The 20,422-nt window shown below is 46.3% G+C and overlaps 1 protein-coding gene across 1 annotated transcript in view; it reads right to left on the bottom strand.

The window, feature by feature from the left end:
• Window positions 1-734: 734 nt before the first annotated feature.
• The window catches only part of usp43a (ubiquitin specific peptidase 43a), a 109,571-nt gene continuing 89,883 nt past the window's right edge, over window positions 735-20,422 (bottom strand). Inside the window, exons 9-16 of the mRNA XM_084164139.1 lie at window positions 16,702-16,805; window positions 5,691-5,768; window positions 5,357-5,486; window positions 4,676-4,795; window positions 4,246-4,504; window positions 3,797-3,955; window positions 3,197-3,403; window positions 735-2,018 (exon numbers count right to left, since the gene is read on the bottom strand). Coding sequence (XP_084020265.1) covers window positions 820-2,018; window positions 3,197-3,403; window positions 3,797-3,955; window positions 4,246-4,504; window positions 4,676-4,795; window positions 5,357-5,486; window positions 5,691-5,768; window positions 16,702-16,805 — 2,256 coding nt within the window. The 3' untranslated portion in view covers window positions 735-819. The remainder of the gene's footprint in view (window positions 2,019-3,196; window positions 3,404-3,796; window positions 3,956-4,245; window positions 4,505-4,675; window positions 4,796-5,356; window positions 5,487-5,690; window positions 5,769-16,701; window positions 16,806-20,422) is intronic.

Genomic DNA, 20,422 nt, shown 5'->3' with positions numbered 1-20,422 from the left:
CAATCTAGGAGGAAATCACCTATTAAAGCGCTGATGTATACTTTCAATGAATCAATGTTTTTGTACAAATCATCTAGAGCATATAGACATAATAACAAAATGTATTGTCATGATACTGTCATAACTTTCCTTTAGGTGCCACCATTGGACAAACCGATCGAGGAAGATAAAGTGATGAATGCCATTAATTTACTGTGATTTTAAGACACGAGTGTAATGTGTGTGAGTGCATGCCTGTGTGTGTGTGTGTGTGTGTGTGTGTGTGTGTGTGTGTGTGTGCATGTATGAGAGTGTGAATAAAACATGTGCTTCCGGTGCTGACCAGGTGTCCACAAACTCATTGGTTTAAAACTGCATATCAGTTACTGAGGCACTTGTTAAGTCACAATAATTTTTACAAATTAAAATAAAAACAACATTGGAATAAGAAAATATTCATTCTGATATGACATTTTGTTTATGTCAGCAGACGTCCTTCATGTGTCAACTTTTCTGGCTCCGTGACTGGCTCTTTCACTGACGCTATACCCCTCCACAACACCGGAGGGAGCCACCTTGTGTTGTATACTTCTGTATGTACCTACAGGAGTATCCTTCCAGCTGAGCTCCATTGCTTTGATCAGGGTCATATTGATTAGTGCACACCGTCACCGTAGCAAAATGTAGTAAAACGTTTTGCAATGGAAAACAAAAACTAGCGTTTCTTACTGGACAAATTGAGCTAGTCCCTCCTCTTTCAGTCCATTTTCTTCTGTTTGGTGCCTAGTGAATACGACCCTGGTGTGTGTGTGTGTGTCAGGGTGTGTGTGTGTGTGTAAGCTAAAAGCTGGACTCGGGGACCGTCCTCTTGCGTCCCAGTGAGGTGGTACTATAGCGAGTCTTCTGCAGGGTACCGTAGGAGGGCTTCTCGGCTGTGAGGCTGCGAGGGGGCGGAGCCACGCCATGTGACAGCCCGTTACGGTGTAAAGAGGCAGTCCTTCGCATGCTAGACTCTTCCTTGCTGGGGATGTTGGACGAGCTCTGGGAGCGTTTGATATCGGCGGCGCGTCTGGCTTTACCGTTGGGCAGCTCGTCTCCGAGACAATTGGCACCCCCGTTGCGGGGGGCTCCGTTGGGTTTCGCCTCCCCCGTCTTCGTGGCCCCGCCTGGGGCTCCACTGGACAGGGACAGCCGGGAGGTGCTGGACCCGCCGACGTCGCCAACTTTTCCAGAGTCGGACTTGCGAGAAGATGACGACTCCTTGTCCTTCTTCTTGAAGTTGCTCTTGAAGAAAGACAGCAGCCCCTCGTGGCTCTTGGAGGCCTCCTCTACCTTCTCACCCTTCCTGGTCTTTTCTCCCTCGGGTGGTACAAGGCGGTCCCCTGGTGGTGGGTCCTGGTTGCCCTTGGCACCCCTCCTCAGGGTGCCTTCCCAGTCTCTGTCCCTGAGGCTGTGGGTGCTGGAGCTGGGCTGGAAGCCTGCACTAGACCCCCTCCTAGACTGGGCCTCCTGGAGCTTTTCCTGGTCTTTCTCCTTACTCTTCTTGGTACTCCTCCTGGTCAGAGTGTTAGTACTACTACCACTGCCCATCCTACCCTCGTCCCTCTGGTCTCTCTGCTGCTGCTGGGACCCTTTGCTACTTCGTCTCAGACTCCCTGTCTTGTCTGTGACTGGTCTTCTCTGGCCCTCTGGCATCTGCGGAGACTCTGGTTGTCCCATGCAGTTCAGGCTGCTTCCCACACTGGGGGAGCTGATGGCAGATCCCTGCTGGCTCTCAGAGCCCGTCATTAAATTGACTATAGAGTCCTTGGTGCAGCGAGGTCTTCTTCCAGACTCTAGGTACTCCACCAGTTCCACAGGGGCAGGGGTGGGGATGGGAGCAGGGGCGGGCTCGGCTGCAGTTTTTCGGCGGTCCTTGGAGCCGAACGACCAGCGTAGCGGGAGGACCTTGTTCAGTGTCTCTCTGTTCTTAGTGGGGGTCCTCATGCTTACGCTACGACCCTGGATGCCCCGTACCAACGGCCTGCTCTCAAAACCACCTGGGGGTGAAAGAGAGAGAAAATAACACTATCATAGTGTCTCTGACATTTAAAGCTAGACTAACTTTCATTTTCAAACCCCTTTTATTAAGTTGTAAATAATAAGCACAGTGATCAATATGAGCTTTTCTTGCAACATTACATATGTAGGCATGGACTGTGCATGGACTGTATAGTTTGAGTAGAATATGTTCAGCTAAATTAAAGAGATTCTGCAATCTATGCTCACATGTGGTGTATTGGCAACAATAAGGAATAATAATAACCATTGATTAGATTGAGCATTTTCCAGATGCTCAAAGTGATTTTAAATAAGGGAGAGTGGGGTTAAGTTGAGCCAAATGGGTAAGTTGATCCACCGTTGTTTCTAGGATACCATACACAACATTTATAATTTGACCACATATTTAGGAGAGGTCATCATTTCATGGCGTCAGTGAAGGAAGAAACCACATGGAAAAAGTGGTAAGCAAGTTAGGTCAAAAAATTGATTTTCACCAATTCAAATAAAATGTATTGTGTAGAGGTTTCATGATGCTTGTGTCTAAACAAAGGTAGATCATTTTAAATTGGGGTCTCTATAAGCTTCAATATGTGGTCCTAAACCTAACATGGAAGTGTATCCTTGTAGCTGTGTGGGCTAAAAATGTTTGCCTTAGGGTAAGTTGAGCCAATGGCCATGGGGTAAGTTCAGCCAATAGTTGAGCCAATGGCAAGTTGAGCAAATGTAAGTGTTTTCTTCCCAGGTGTAATGCAAGGCATTATCACTGGGATATGAGGTCAAAACAGGGCCTCAACAGTTTCCCGTGTGTATCAAGAATGGTCCACCACCCAAAGGACATCCAGCCAACTTGACACAACTGTGGGAAGCATTCGAGTCAACATGGGCCAGAATGCTTTTGACACCTTGTAGAGTCCATGCCCCGACAAATTGAGGCTGTTCTGAGGGCAAAGGGGGGGGGACGACTCAATATTAGGAAGGTGTCTTAATGTTTGGTATACTCAGTGTATGTAGATATCTTTGTTAGAAAGAATACTATATTTCACTTGACAGAGTGATACTGAATGCAAATCTCTCTCAACTTACCCCACTCTCCCCTACCGTAGTAACGGAAAACTCATCACCCCCACCCATCACCCATCCACCACCAATGGAATGAAGACCTAAGGTTTTTTACCTTTCTTTGGTTTACCATGCATCTCATGTTTCGCAGGTCCCTCACCTTTCTCCTCTCTGGGGGGTTCATCAAGGAAGACGGGGGACTCTGGGGAGTCGGGGACAGAGGAGGGGCAGGTGGTGGAGGAGCGGGACACCAGACTACCCCTCTTACTGTCCCCATTCAGACGGACCAGCCAGTGGTCCGACATGGAGGAGCTGGTGGAGCCTACGGAGGGGAGAGAGACGTTTCTGTGACTATGGACCAGAGAGATACCTACACATGTCAGTTCCATTCCAATTCAATTCCAGTCAATACAGAAAATACACAGAAAAACGACACAGATAATTCCTATATACTATATAGCATTTAGCAATTGAAATATCCCATCGTGGTTTTGCTGGTTCAGGTGGTTGGAGCAAGGTGCTTGCAACACCATATAGTGCAAACATGAGTAAACCCTGCAGTTATGAGTTAACCTTTAGTGGATAAAGGCTAAATGGTTCAGCTGTAATGGAATTGAACCCAGAGTGAACTCTCTCCTGTGGTGTGTGTGTGTGCATGCCTGCATGTGTGTGTATGTGTGTGTGTATGTGCATGCCTGTGTGGTACACTACCCACCTCTGATTGAGCTGCTGGCGGACCAGGGGGGGATGACGTTACGTCTCTGGTAGAACAGTATGTAGGCCCCTCTGGTACACACCTCCTCCTCAGGCACCAGGTCCACACTGCTGTCATCATAGCTGTACCACTGGCCGTCCACTGAGTTCCTGCAGTATGCTGCAAAACGCACACAGAACACAGAACATTAGAGACAGGCTGTACCACAATCATTATTTCCTGGGTATAGTAATATAGTATGTAAGTTGATGTGACCACTATAGAGCAGGGCACTGTATTGTTATACATGTTCTATGTATCATTTGGCAGTAGGCATCTCTCTCACTAACAATATTCTGTCCTCACTTCTCGATCAACAGCCCCATACATACAATGCCAGTCAGTATACCTCTCTCATCAAGATCATGTCTCCTATATCTCTCTCTTCTATATGAATGGCCGGTCAGTACCTGTGTAATGTCCGCCGTGCATCCCACCATGGTGGTTACACACTGCATAGAGGTCATAGAGGAAGTCAGGAGGCAGGGCCATGTCTGGGTGACTAATATGATGACTGCTGCCTCCAGGCTGTTTCCATGTGGGGGGCCAGGGTCCCAGGTTCCCCAGGTTCCTCATGCTCTGGGACCTCTTCACCACGTGGGGGGCCATGTCCAACCCGGCCAGGGGGAAGCGCACCTGGGTGGACAGCTTGTTGCGCCGCTCACCCACCTGATTCATTGAATTTTAAAAAATGACACATATAACCAGTACTGGCGTTTAATCAACTATCAAGGTTAACACAATAAATGACTAATTTCCATTGTGTTCCTTTTGGGAAGAATAGACAGGCAAGTTAAGAATGGTAATACACTACATGTGGTCGGTTATAGTTACAGTTACCTGTCGGAAGCGTTTGAGGTGGAGGATGAGGATGTCGGGGAGGGTCCACAGGGACATCTTCACCATGCCCTGCTGGAGCTGCTTACAGTGGGGACACTTCCATGCGTCGTCTGGGGCCAGCTGGAGAGAGAACCCACACACAGACGGTCAGTGGGGAAGTCTCAGATAAAGTTATATTTCCCATACACTACGTTTGTCCAAAGCCATTTAAAAATACACAGGGAGTGGAAATATGAGACAGAGAGAGGGAAATCAATTTATGAATCAACTAATGCAATTTTAAAGCTGCAATATGTCCTGTAACTTTTTGGGCGACTCCACCCAATTCACATAGAAATGTGTGTTACAGATCTGCCATTCTCATTGCAAGCAAGTCGAAGAAGCAGTAGATATTTTCTATGTGCACTATTTCTATTCTTCCCGTTCTTAAATTTTGTTTTTGTGTCTTTTACTTTTGGTATTGTACACTAGCTTCAAACAGCTGAAAATACAAGATTTTTGGTTATGGAAAATATATTTCACAGCAGTTTAGATGGTACAATGATTCTCCACACTATACTTGCTTGTTTTTGCAACCAGGAAATGGCGGTGCAATTTCTGCATAGTGCATCTTTAATGTTCAGTACCCCAAGGGTAGGTTAAGACCAGTTGTATTGGACGGTATTGTATATTCCATGTTACCTGTTCCTCTTTGGTGTAGAGCTGAAAGCACTCGTCCAGGGTACAGCTGTGCTGCTGCAGGTGCTGCTGCTGCTGGACTCTCACACTCTCTGAGACCTTCACCACCTCCTCCTGGATGTTACCAAACAGACTGACACACACACAGACATGTACAGACGCAGAAAGTTAGGGTATGAGTGTGTGTGTTTGTGAGAGAGAGAGAGTGAGAGAAAGACAGAGTGAATCCTCCTATGCAATAAATAATGAATGTGTGTGTGTGTGTGTGTGTGTGTGTGTGTGTGTGTTTCTGAGTCAATTGAAGTGGTGTGTGTACATGTGTATGTGCAATGCTCACCATTCTTTGATCTTGTGTTCCCACTCAATCACCAGCTTCACATGGGGTGGTCCTCCCGGGCCACATAACTTCAGGGCTCTGGAAAACACATGATAAATACACACCATCTTCTGAGTACAATGTCTACCAGACTACCACTGAGTACAATGTCTACCAGACTACCACTGGGTACAATGTCTACCAGACTACCACTGAGTACAATGTCTACCAGACTACCACTGAGTACAATGTCTACCAGACTACCACTGAGTACAATGTCTACCAGACTACCACTGGGTACAATGTCTACCAGACTACCACTGAGTACAATGTCTACCAGACTACCACTGGGTACAATGTCTACCAGACTACCACTGAGTACAATGTCTACCAGACTACCACTGGGTACAATGTCTACCAGACTACATTTTACATTTTAGTCATTTTAGCAGACGCTCTTATCCAGAGCGACTTACAGTTAGTGAACGCATACATTTTCATACTGCCCCCCGTGGGAAACGAACCCACAACCCTGGCGTTGCAAGCGCCATGCTCTACCAACTGAGCTAAAGGGGACTACCACGGGGGACTACCACTGGGTGCAATGTCTAGCAGACTACCACAGGGTACAATGTCTACCAGACTACCACTGGATACAATGTCTACCAGACTACCACAGGGTACAATGTCTACCAGACTACCACAGGGTACAATATCTACCAGACTACCACTGGGTATAATGTCTACCAGACTACCACTGGGTACAATGTCTACCAGACTACCACTGGATACAATGTCTACCAGACTACCACAGGGTACAATGTCTACCAGACTACCACAGGGTACAATGTCTACCAGACTACCACTGGGTTACAATGTCTACCAGACTATCACTGGGTACAATGTCTACCAGACTACCACTGGGTACAATGTCTACCAGACTACCACTGGGTTACAATGTCTACCAGACTACCACTGGGTTACAATGTCTACCAGACTACCACTGGGTACAATGTCTGCCAGACTACCACTGGGTACAATGTCTACCAGACTACCACTGGGTACAATGTCTACCAGACTACCACTGGGTTACAATGTCTACCAGACTACCACTGGATACAATGACTACCAGGCTACCACTGGGTACAATGTCTACCAGACTACCACTGGATACAATATCTACCAGACTACCACTGGGTATAATGTCTACCAGACTACCACTGGGTACAATGTCTACCAGACTACCACTGGGTTACAATGTCTACCAGACTACCACTGGATACAATGACTACCAGGCTACCACTGGGTACAATGTCTACCAGACTACCACTGGATACAATATCTACCAGACTACCACTGGGTATAATGTCTACCAGACTACCACTGGGTACAATGTCTACCAGACTACCACTGGGATAGAGCTAGCCTTAGGTATCCCATACAGTCATTTTTTCACATATTGAGAAAGGTTTGAGTCTCATACCTCAAGGATTACTGTTTTAAAATGCCATTACAATGGGACCCCTGAGGGGATCAATAAAGTTGCATTATATGTCATATTACATTGCAGTCCATCTGTAAGTTACACCGTAATAAACATCAGTTTTCTGCAGCATGACACTTTTAGTAATCCCAGTTTGTAAGCACTGTCTCAAGCGTTCGGAATCCAAAAGTGTCTGAGACTTTGGTTGATGAATAATGCCAATACATTGTTTTGAGATGTCATCAGGTCCATGCTAAACTTTCCCTATTAGTTATGGTGTATATATGTGTGTCAGTGGCGGACGATTCTTTTTTCATGAGAATGGTCTTATTTCTATTACAGCATGTTGGATGACTGTCATTCATATTCCATTCACCCAGTTCAATGTAACAGCGATAGGTTTAGGCTACTACATGAAACTCACATTTTCCCTATACCCATCATGAGGTTGCTACAACCTAGCCTATGAATGACAGTTTACAACGTATGCGCACACAGGTCGAGAGACAAATTTGAGGTCACAGACAGTGACACATGGATGGACAGTGACATTCAATACCGCCTTGCACACGCTTACCTGCATCTACAGTTGAAGTCGGAAGTTTACATACACCTTAGCCAAATACATTTAAACTCAGTTTTTCACAATTCCTGACATTTAATCCTAGTAAAAATTCCCTGTCTTAGGTCAGTTAGGATCACCACTTTATTTTAAGAATGTGAAATGTCAGAATAATAGTAGAGAGAATGATTTATTTCAGCTTTTATTTATTTCATCACATTCCCAGTGGGTCAGCAGTTTACATACACTCAATTAGTATTTGGTAGCATTGCCTTTAAATTGTTTAACTTGGGTCAAATGTTTCGGGTAGCCTTCCACAAGCTTCTCACAATAAGTTGGGTGAATTTTGGCCCATTCCTTCTGACAGAGCTGGTGTAACTGAGTCAGGTTCCTTGCTCGCACACGCTTTTTCAGTTCTGCCCACAGATTTTCTATAGGATTGAAGGTCAGGGCTTTGTGATGGCCACTCCAATACCTTGACTTTGTTGTCGTTAAGCCATTTTGCCACAACTTTGGAAGTATGCTTGGGGTCATTGTCCATTTGGAAGATCCATTTGCGACTAAGCTTTAACTTCCTGACTGATGTCTTGAGATGTTGCTTCAATATATCCACATCATTTTCCTTCCTCATGATGCCATCTATTTTGTGAAGTGCACCAGTCCCTCCTGCAGCAAAGCACCCCCACAGCATGATGCTGCCACCCCGTGCTTCACGGTTGGGATGGTGTTGTTCTACCTTTTTCCTCCAAACATAACTATGGTCATTATGGCCAAACAGTTCGATTTTTGTTTCATCAGACCAGAGGGCATTTCTCCAAAAAGTACGATATTTTTCCCCATGTGCAGTTGCAAACCGTAGTCTGGCTTTTTTATGGCGGTTTTGGAGCAGTGGCTTCTTCCTTGCTGAGGGGCCTTTCAGGTTATGTCGATATAGGACTCGTTTTACTGTGGATATAGATACATTTGTACCTGTTTCCTCCAGCATCTTCACAAGGTCCTTTTCTGTTGTTCTGGGATTGATTTGCACTTTTCACACCAAAGTACATTCATCTCTAGGAGACAGAACGCGTCTCCTTCCTGAGCGGTATGACGGCTGCGTGGTCCCATGGTGTTCATACTTGCGTATTATTGTTTTTACAGATGAACGTGGTACCTTCAGGCGTTTGGAAATTGCTCCCAAGGATGAACCAGACTTGTGGAGGTCTACAATCTTTTTTCTGAGGTCTTGGCTGATTTATTTTGATTTTCCCATGATGTCAAGCAAAGAGGCACTGAGTTTGAAGGTAGGCCTTGAAATACATCCACAGGTACACCTCCAATTGACTCAAATGATGTCAATTAGCCTATCAGAAACTTTTCTTGAATTTTCCAAGGTGTTTAAAGGCACAGTCAACTTAGTGTATGTAAACTTCTGACCCACTGGAATTGTGATACAGTGAATTATAAGTTAAAAAATATGTCTGTAAACAATTGTTGGAAAAATTACTTGTGTCGTGCACAAAGTAGATGTCCTAACCAACTTGCCAAAACTATAGTTTGTTAACAAGACATTTGTGGAGTGGTTGAAAAACGAGTTTAAATGACTCCAACCTAAGTGTATGTAAACTTCCGACTTCAACTGTATATAGTATAGTTTTATCTAAAAATGATAACTTTTTAAATGTTACAATAAAATTTTTTATGAAATTCACTGAGGAGGATGGTCCTCCCCTTCCTCCTCAGAGCAGCCTCCACTGGTGTGTGTGTGTGTGTGTGTGTGTTTGTGTGTGTGTGTGGATGTAACCAAACATCAGTATTCTGTATTCTAAGTCAAGTCATTGTTGATCTGAGACTTCAAGCATGGTAAAACGTTCCTGACTCAAACGTACAGGTAATCTTTGTAGTGAGTTTGATTGATGATAAGAAGTGCCGATACAGTGAAATACAATGGGCACCGGTTAGTGGGCACAGTGGGAAGCTCTGAAATGCACCACTAGGTGTCAGGCTTCCATAAGGTATAAACGATAGTAAAATCAAACCATCTTGATCATAGAGTTGATTACTAAAACAGCATGAAATGAAAGTGACTGAAATGAAATAGATTAAATGAAAGAGACTGCTTTCTGTTATAACTGTAAACGGAGTGCTTTTGACTTTTGTTTGTGACTTTCAACTGTTGCCAAGCAGCTGCCACAATAGACACTATACTATTGTGTGACTACGATCATTCATCTCCCCTTTGGTCTCATTGACACAAAGGGGGGTTATAAAAGGCAACCTTCAATATCTCTCTCTTCAGCAATCACTCTTCAGGAAAGAGGGAGAAATCCATCTGGGAAATCAACTTAGTGTCTGAGCACTGCAGTCAGAAGAACAATGGTGAGAGGATTCATTTGGTGTGTGTGTGTTTGTGTCCTTGAAAGTGTACGTTGTAAAGGTACGTTTGTTCTCAGTTGTGTGTGTGTGTGCTGCGGTCTGCCTTTGACTCAACCGAAGGTCACAGTCCCAGAGGCTACAGACAGACAGACAGACAGACAGACAGTGATGAGTGATGAACACACACTGAGATAGATCTAACACCTCCTCTACCTGCAGGACACTGGGACCTAAAGAACTCTGCTTCAATAGTGGATGTAGTCTGACTTTTCTCTCTCTGTGTGTGTGTGTGTGTGTGTGTGTGTGTGTGTGTGTGTGTGTGTGTGTGTGTGTGTGTGTGTGTGTGTGTGTGCATGGACCAGAGAGATTGCTTTAGTTTGAAGTCAAAGTAGAGACGTCCATCAAGGTCCCAAGAACGTGTAGAATTGCTTTCAAAACCGGCCACTAGGGGGAACGGTGAGCACTATTACCCTTTAAGTAGGCTGCTGGCTTGCTAGGGCGTTGTGGACAGGGATGGTGGATAGGAGTAAAAGCTGCTCTCTGGCGCTGAGGGTTGCCTGTTCAATCCGTGTGTGTGTGTGCATGCAATCATGCCTGGATGCATGTGTATTGTGTTCAGAAATATCAGCCAGCTTCGCTCCACAGATGACAGCAGCCCCATTCATTCCTTTCACGTTCACGTATTATTCCAACCCGCCTTCAAATCCACGCAGAAACAATTGCAATCAAGTAAGAGAGGCTGCTTGTCAAAACTAATCTGACTGTGGCATTCAGAGATAAAAAGACTACCACGGTCTGAACCCAACGTCTTAAATGCCTACTTAGAACTTCACACACTGTGGGCTCCTCATATTGTTTATGACAGGCAGACAGCTCTGGCGCAAAGAGCAGGCACTTAGGCACTATAGCAGAGCTGCTTATCGGATTTGTGTCTTTGTCATGGAAGAGATTAAAATAGCGTTACAGAGATGGGGGGAGAGAGAGAGAGAGAGAGAGAGAGAGAGAGAGAGAGAGAGAGAGAGAGAGAGAGAGAGAGAGAGAGAGAGAGAGAGAGAGAGAGAGAGAGAGAGAGAGAGAGAGAGAGAAACAGTGAGAGAGAGAGAGAGAGTGTGATGTCACCGTTATTATTTTGCCTGGATAAAACTGCTAATCCTACAAAAGAAACTCAAGGAAGACAACCTAGTTTTTTTCCCCTCTGAATTCCAGTTGTGTTGACTGTATTTTCAGTACAGAATGACTTTGTCAAGAGGCACTTGTGTTTACATTCTTTATATTGTATCTTTGTCATGTCATCTGACTTGGAATTCAGCCTCAATCCATTTAGACAACAATGCACTCTGATCCAATGGCTCTTTCATACACATGCCTGTGTGTCACACACACGCACCTTCAATGGCCATGCCTGTGTCTCATCCCTTGCACGTCCCCCCTCTTCACATTTCCTTTCCCTGCAGAGCAATCCCACTTCATTTTAGAATCCCAGACCTCCTAATACCCTGAAGGAGCGGTTGAAATTAGAACCAGGGGAAAGAGAGAGAGAGAGAGAGAGAGAGAGAGAGAGAGAGAGAGAGAGATGCACACATGCATCCACACACTCCCAGAAAGGGTGGTCAGTGGAAGGAAGCCTGTCGAGCGCTTTCTTAGTGCCCTTGACCTTTCCTAGAGCCCTTTTCCACATCTTTGACCTTCAGAGGATCACTCCTTCATGGGAGAGTGAAGATCAGAACCCTGAAGAGTGGCTGATGATGTCCCCCTACTGTACAGCGCTGTCCCCCTACTGTACAGCGCTGTCCCCCTACTGTACAGCGCTGTCCCCCTACTGTACAGCGCTGTCCCCCTACTGTACAGAGCTGTCCCCCTACTGTACAGAGCTGTCCCCCTACTGTACAGAGCTGTCCCCCTACTGTACAGAGCTGTCCCCCTACTGTACAGAGCTGTCCCCCTACTGTACAGAGCTGTCCCCCTACTGTACAGAGCTGTCCCCCTACTGTACAGAGCTGTCCCCCTACTGTACAGAGCTGTCCCCCTACTGTACAGAGCTGTCCCCCTACTGTACAGAGCTGTCCCCCTACTGTACAGAGCTGTCCCCCTACTGTACAGAGCTGTCCCCCTACTGTACAGCGCTGTCCCCCTACTGTACAGCGCTGTCCCCCTACTGTACAGAGCTGTCCCCCTACTGTACAGCGCTGTCCCCCTACTGTACAGAGCTGTCCCCCTACTGTACAGAGCTGTCCCCCTACTGTACAGAGCTGTCCCCCTACTGTACAGAGCTGTCCCCCTACTGTACAGAGCTGTCCCCCTACTGTACAGAGCTGTCCCCCTACTGTACAGAGCTGTCCCCCTACTGTACAGAGCTGTCCCCCTACTGTACAGAGCTGTCCCCCTACTGTACAGAGCTGTCCCCCTACTGTACAGAGCTGTCCCCCTACTGTACAGAGCTGTCCCCCTACTGTACAGAGCTGTCCCCCTACTGTACAGAGCTGTCCCCCTACTGTACAGAGCTGTCCCCCTACTGTACAGAGCTGTCCCCCTACTGTACAGAGCTGTCCCCCTACTGTACAGAGCTGTCCCCCTACTGTACAGAGCTGTCCCCCTACTGTACAGAGCTGTCCCCCTACTGTACAGAGCTGTCCCCCTACTGTACAGAGCTGCCCCCCTACTGTACAGAGCTGCCCCCCTACTGTACAGAGCTGTCCCCCTACTGTACAGAGCTGTCCCCCTACTGTACAGAGCTGTCCCCCTACTGTACAGAGCTGTCCCCCTACTGTACAGAGCTGCCCCCCTACTGTACAGAGCTGCCCCCCTACTGTACAGAGCTGTCCCCCTACTGTACAGAGCTGTCCCCCTACTGTACAGAGCTGTCCCCCTACTGTACAGAGCTGCCCCCCTACTGTACAGAGCTGTCCCCCTACTGTACAGAGCTGTCCCCCTACTGTACAGAGCTGTCCCCCTACTGTACAGAGCTGCCCCCCTACTGTACAGAGCTGCCCCCCTACTGTACAGAGCTGTCCACCTACTGTACAGAGCTGTCCCCCTACTGTACAGAGCTGTCCCCCTACTGTACAGAGCTGCCCCCCTACTGTACAGAGCTGTCCACCTACTGTACAGAGCTGTCCCCCTACTGTACAGAGCTGCCCCCCTACTGTACAGAGCTGTCCACCTACTGTACAGAGCTGCCCCCCTACTGTACAGAGCTGTCCCCCTACTGTACAGAGCTGCCCCCCTACTGTACAGAGCTGTCCACCTACTGTACAGAGCTGCCCCCCTACTGTACAGAGCTGTCCCCCTACTGTACAGAGCTGTCCCCCTACTGTACAGAGCTGTCCCCCTACTGTACAGAGCTGCCCCCCTACTGTACAGAGCTGTCCCCCTACTGTACAGAGCTGCCCCCCTACTGTACAGAGCTGTCCCCCTACTGTACAGAGCTGTCCCCCTACTGTACAGAGCTGTCCCCCTACTGTACAGAGCTGTCCCCCTACTGTACAGAGCTGTCCCCCTACTGTACAGAGCTGTCCCCCTACTGTACAGAGCTGTCCCCCTACTGTACAGAGCTGTCCCCCTACTGTACAGAGCTGTCCCCCTACTGTACAGAGCTGTCCCCCTACTGTACAGAGCTGTCCCCCTACTGTACAGAGCTGTCCCCCTACTGTACAGAGCTGTCCCCCTACTGTACAGAGCTGTCCCCCTACTGTACAGAGCTGTCCCCCTACTGTACAGAGCTGTCCCCCTACTGTACAGAGCTGTCCCCCTACTGTACAGAGCTGTCCCCCTACTGTACAGAGCTGTCCCCCTACTGTACAGAGCTGTCCCCCTACTGTACAGAGCTGTCCCCCTACTGTCCTACTGTACAGAGCTGTCCCCCTACTGTACAGAGCTGTCCCCCTACTGTACAGAGCTGTCCCCCTACTGTACAGAGCTGTCCCCCTACTGTACAGAGCTGTCCCCCTACTGTACAGAGCTGTCCCCCTACTGTACAGAGCTGTCCCCCTACTGTACAGAGCTGTCCCCCTACTGTACAGAGCTGTCCCCCTACTGTACAGAGCTGTCCCCCTACTGTACAGAGCTGCCCCCCTACTGTACAGAGCTGTCCCCCTACTGTACAGAGCTGTCCCCCTACTGTACAGAGCTGTCCCCCTACTGTACAGAGCTGTCCACCTACTGTACAGAGCTGTCCCCCTACTGTACAGAGCTGTCCCCCTACTGTACAGAGCTGTCCACCTACTGTACAGAGCTGTCCCCCTACTGTACAGAGCTGTCCCCCTACTGTACAGAGCTGTCCCCCTACTGTACAGCGCTGTCCCCCTACTGTACAGAGCTGTCCCCCTACTGTACAGAGCTGTCCCCCTACTGTACAGAGCTGTCCCCCTACTGTACAGAGCTGTCCACCTACTGTACCTACTGTACAGAGCTGTCCACCTACTGTACAGAGCTGTCCCCCTACTGTACAGAGCTGTCCCCCTACTGTACAGAGCTGTCCCCCTACTGTACAGAGCTGTCCCCCTACTGTACAGAGCTGTCCCCCTACTGTACAGAGCTGTCCCCCTACTGTACAGAGCTGTCCCCCTACTGTACAGAGCTGTCCCCCTACTGTACAGAGCTGTCCACCTACTGTACAGAGCTGTCCCCCTACTGTACAGAGCTGTCCCCCTACTGTACAGAGCTGTCCCCCTACTGTACAGAGCTGTCCCCCTACTGTACAGAGCTGTCCCCCTACTGTACAGAGCTGTCCCCCTACTGTACAGAGCTGTCCCCCTACTGTACAGAGCTGTCCCCCTACTGTACAGAGCTGTCCCCCTACTGTACAGAGCTGTCCACCTACTGTACAGAGCTGTCCCCCTACTGTACAGAGCTGTCCCCCTACTGTACAGAGCTGTCCCCCTACTGTACAGAGCTGTCCACCTACTGTACAGAGCTGTCCCCCTACTGTACAGAGCTGTCCCCCTACTGTACAGAGCTGTCCACCTACTGTACAGAGCTGTCCCCCTACTGTACAGAGCTGTCCCCCTACTGTACAGAGCTGTCCCCCTACTGTACAGAGCTGTCCCCCTACTGTACAGAGCTGTCCCCCTACTGTACAGAGCTGTCCACCTACTCAGTCTTCAGGCAACCATCTACTTGTCAGTCAGATACTACTCTCTGTCACTCTGTCTCTCTCTCCTCTTGTCTATATACTTGATCTGAGGAAAAAGTCTCCTGTCTCCCTGTCTGTCTCCCTGTCTGTCTCCCTGTCTGTCTCCCTGTCTGTCTCCCTGTCTGTGTTTGTTTGTGGCTCACCTTCCCCTCTGCCTCCAGCAGAATATCTACCTGACCACACAAATCCCCAATGTGGTTCTTTCCTAAAGACTTCATCTCTTTAATTGAATCTTGTTCATACCTGAAATTGTTGCCTCAGGCTATGTACTGTTTCTAAGGAACATCATGTTCGACATTGGCCAGGGTAAATTCTATGAAATAACTTCCATATGACGACATGTTTGCAAAGCCAACGCTGTATAGAGGTCAATATCCCACACCTCCTTGCATGCCCGTTTATGAAAAATGAGTTGGTGTAATTATATTGTAAGAGGAATACAGTAATGCTGTGTTATGATGAAAATATGAGTTTAAATAAAAACACCAGACAGGATGGCTCCTCTCTAGCTTTAGGGAAGAACGTAATTGAAATAATAAAAGGTACCTTGTTTTTGTTTATAACCACATTGTAATTCAAGGACTGAGAACTGAATGGTCATGCTCTTGAGTGAGATGAATTGCCAGAACAAAGGATAATGGATAGTCAGATAGGATACCAGTCACTTATTCATTCTGGTCAATTCACTATACTGAAGGCACAACTCAAAGATGATTCAGATCAAGATGATCTTCTGATCAATCTATGTATCTCTGTATATAATGGTTATACGGTTTAGAATTCAAGGACAAATCTTCTCTTGCAATTGCAGATGAGAGAGGGTCACACAGACAACCCCTCCTCCCCAAACTCACCCACCCCAAGACAAGTGTACTTTTACCTAGCGTCTGACCCCATTTCCCACCTCCTCAATAGAACTCCTGTGCTCTGAGTACAACTACACTACACGATCACATCACAACGTCAGCACAGCGTTAGATGGAGCCCCCTGTGGCTCCTACGACAGCTCAATCCAGCTCAGTCCCACTCTCTAGAAGGGAGTATAAAGGCTCTTGTCTTATCTTCACTGCGACTTGATTTCTCTACCTTTTTACAATAAGCCCCTCATGGCTCATTGGCTTCTCAAAGGCACTGTTTGGACAGAACAGGCAAGCGATCTCTACTTTAACATGACATTCATTCACCTGTGATGTTTCTTGAGTGTTCAGAGATACCATGATTTACCATTTTATGTCTGACAGCGGCTGTTCAGTAGACTGGAAGAGTTACTCAATGACAGGCATTTGAGTGGGCTTTAAGTACGAATAGTACCTTAGTTCACATATTTTAGATTGACTAGGAGAGAGAGAGAAAGAAAGAGAGAAAAAGAGCGAGATACAGAGTGTGAGTTCGAGAGCGAGAGAGAAAGAAAGAAAGAAAAGAAAGAAAGAGAGAGAGAGAGAGAGAAAGAGCAAGCGACGAGAGAGAGAGAGATGGATAATGCAGGTGCTGGTGGTCTTACCTGTCCACGGCAGGGTGGAAGAGAGGGCGTCCATCTTGTGGGGACAGGTAGCTGTAGGAGGCAGATCCTCCCACCACTCTGATCTTGAACAGCAACCCTGCATTCTGTAGGCAGACAGACATTCAATGAGATCAGTGAGACATGAGATAAGACGAGGTAAGATAAGATAAGACGAGATGAGATATCGTACATTTGCACTGAAACTTGCTATGCATCTGAGAGCTGCTTGGTCACCACAGTAGAGGTGGTCTAAAATGTTACTACTGTACCTATAATACAAGTGCATTGTAATACTGTAAGAATACTGCGGGAGCAAGCAGTACAGTATCTTTCTTTGGCTAAAATAAAAATGTTTCTCAAACAACAGCATTGTTAACAATTTCTCTTTTCGTTTTGCTCCACCATTGACTGAACAAGGTGCATTAGGAGATGAATTAGACAAGAGGGGCTAAGTTATTAGAAGGTAGAGAGGAGAATCACGTTCCAAATTAAACCTAATGGTCTCATTTGGAATGAAGGCCGCTGGAGAATAGAGCCGCAGCCAAGCATACAGAGAAATAAATGAAAAGTCTTCATCCCAAATGGCACCCTATTCCCTACACAGTGCACTACTAAAGCCATAGGGCTCTGGTCAAAAGTAGGGCACTATGCAGGGAATATGGTGCTATTTGGGACACATCCTAGTTAATAAGACCAAATGAAAATGTCAAAGAAGTATTTTGTTTGGGGGAGTGGACCATACATATGCGGTTGTGAGGTTATCTTTCGTAAGACTATAATGAATACCTCTGCGTTGATGAGCAATTATTAGTTTATAAGTGAGTTTGAGGGAAGTTTGGAACTCGAGGGAACTTCTTTGGATGAGGGAGAGTGGCGTGAAAGTGAGTGGAGGAGGTGTGTGTGTGTGTGTGCGCACGCATGTTGAAGAATAGATAAAAACCTGTTTATTTAATTCCTTTGAAGATTTCATGTTATATCACTGTCTTTCTTGAGGATATTTGTACTACTTTTAATCTGTTTGGATTAGGGACTAATCAAGTGGGATTAAATGTTAAACCGACAAAGCCTTGAGGAGAGAATATCCTTATCTTTCTTTTCAGCAAATGTTTGTATTTGTTGGGTACAGACAAAAATGATCAAAAATACCCTGCTCGCGAGAACAACAAACTGTATGCTGCAGAAAATACACCAAGCCTGGATGACTTGGTCAAAATCACAGGGTGTCTAAAATGGCACCCTATTCCCTACATAGTGCACTACTTCTGAATGCACTGTGGTAATAGGGTTCCATTTCCAACACACACAGAGACACATCCTCTCTGAGCCTCAAAGTAATCTGTCTTGTACATTCTGATCTGTCTTGTAGATTTGATCCAACAGTTAGCAGCATACTGCAGACTGAAGTTGACACAATGCTGGAATGACTCATCCGTAGGTGGGTACTAAAGCTTTCATGTAATGTGGGATCTAACGAGTGCAAGATCTGACCTCTACAACACATGGTGTGGTGAGGAATTTACCAAACCATTTTGGTACCAATTTTTCTGCTCCCTAAAGCTCATCATTTATATGAACTGCAGCTTGTTATGTTAGTTTGATGTTAAGCTAATATGAATTGTGAATACTGATAGAGGGTTCAAGGGAAGTTCAAGTATGTGATTACATGCAGTTTATACATTGAGCAGCCTACATGCATCAAACCGCATGAGGAATAGTTATCTGATGTAACATTGTAAGTGAGCATGAAACATGGGGTCAAACTAACGATCACATTAAAGGCCTAGTGCAGTCAAAAACTTGATTTTACATACATACATACATACATACATACATACATACATACATACATACATACATACATACATACATACATACATACATACATACATACATACATACATACATACATACATACATACATACATACATACATACATACATACATACATACATACATACATACATACATACATACATACATACATACATACATACATACATACATACATACATACATACATACATACATACATACATACATACATACATACATACATACATACATACATACAGTGGGGAGAACAAGTATTTGATACACTGCCGATTTTGCAGGTTTTCCTACTTACAAAGCATGTAGAGGTCTGTAATTTGTATCATAGGTACACTTCAACTGTGAGAGACGGAATCTAGAAAATCACATTGTATGATTTTTAAGTAATTAATTAGCTTTTTATTGCATGACATAAGTATTTGATACATCAGAAAAGCAGAACTTAATATTTGGTACAGAAACCTTTGTTTGCAATTACAGAGATCATAAGTTTCCTGTAGGTCTTGACCAGGTTTGCACACACTGCAGCAAGGATTTTGGCCCACTCCTCCATACAGACCTTCTCCAGATCCTTCAGGTTTCGGGGCTGTCGCTGGGCAATACGGACTTTCAGCTCCCTCCAAAGATGTTCTATTGGGTTCAGGTCTGGAGACTGGCTAGGCCACTCCAGGACCTTGAGATACTTCTTATGGAGCCACTCCTTAGTTGCCCTGGCTGTGTGTTTCGGGTCGTTGTCATGCTGGAAGACCCAGCCACGACCCATCTTCAATGTTCTTACTGAGGGAAGGAGGTTGTTGGCCAAGATCTCGCGATACATGGCCCCTTCCATCCTCCCCTCAATACGGTGCAGTCGTCCCGTCCCCTTTGCAGAAAAGCATCCCCAAAGAATGATGTTTCCACCTCCATGCTTCACGGTTGGGATGGTGTTCTTGGGGTTGTACTCATCCTTCTTCTTCCTCCAAACACGGCGAGTGGAGTTTAGACCAAAAAGCTCTATTTTTGTCTCATCAGACCACATGACCTTCTCCCATTCCTCCTCTGGATCATCCAGATGGTCATTGGCAAACTTCAGACGGGCCTGGACATGCGCTGGCTTGAGCAGGGGGACCTTGCGTGCGCTGCAGGATTTTAATCCATGACGGCGTAGTGTGTTACGAATGGTTTTCTTTGAGACTGTGGTCCCAGATCTCTTCAGGTCATTGACCAGGTCCTGCCGTGTAGTTCTGGGCTGATCCCTCACCTTCCTCATGATCATTGATGCCCCACGAGGTGAGATCTTGCATGGAGCCCCAGACCGAGGGTGATTGACCGTCATCTTGAACTTCTTCCATTTTCTAATAATTGCGCCAACGGTTGTTGCCTTCTCACCAAGCTGCTTGCCTATTGTCCTGTAGCCCATCCCAGCCTTGTGCAGGTCTACAATTTTAACCCTGATGTCCTTACACAGCACTCTGGTCTTGGCCATTGTGGAGAGGTTGGAGTCTGTTTGATTGAGTGTGTGGACAGGTGTCTTTTATACAGGTAACGAGTTCAAACAGGTGCAGTTAATACAGGTAATGAGTGGAGAACAGGAGGGCTTCTTAAAGAAAAACTAACAGGTCTGTGAGAGCCGGAATTCTTACTGGTTGGTAGGTGATCAAATACTTATGTAATGCAATAAAATGCAAATAAATTACTTACAAATCATACAATGTGATTTTCTGGATTTCTGTTTTAGATTCCGTCTCTCACAGTTGAAGTGTACCTATGATAAAAATTACAGACCTCTACATGCTTTGTAAGTAGGAAAACCTGCAAAATCGGCAATGTATCAAATACTTGTTCTCCCCACTGTGTGTATATATATATATATATATATATATATATATATATACATACATACATACATAC

Source organism: Coregonus lavaretus (assembly GCF_964263955.1).
Source record: "Coregonus lavaretus genome assembly, chromosome: 6".
Lineage (NCBI taxonomy): Eukaryota > Metazoa > Chordata > Actinopteri > Salmoniformes > Salmonidae > Coregonus > Coregonus lavaretus.
This window is presented reverse-complemented; position numbering and strand designations above follow the sequence as displayed.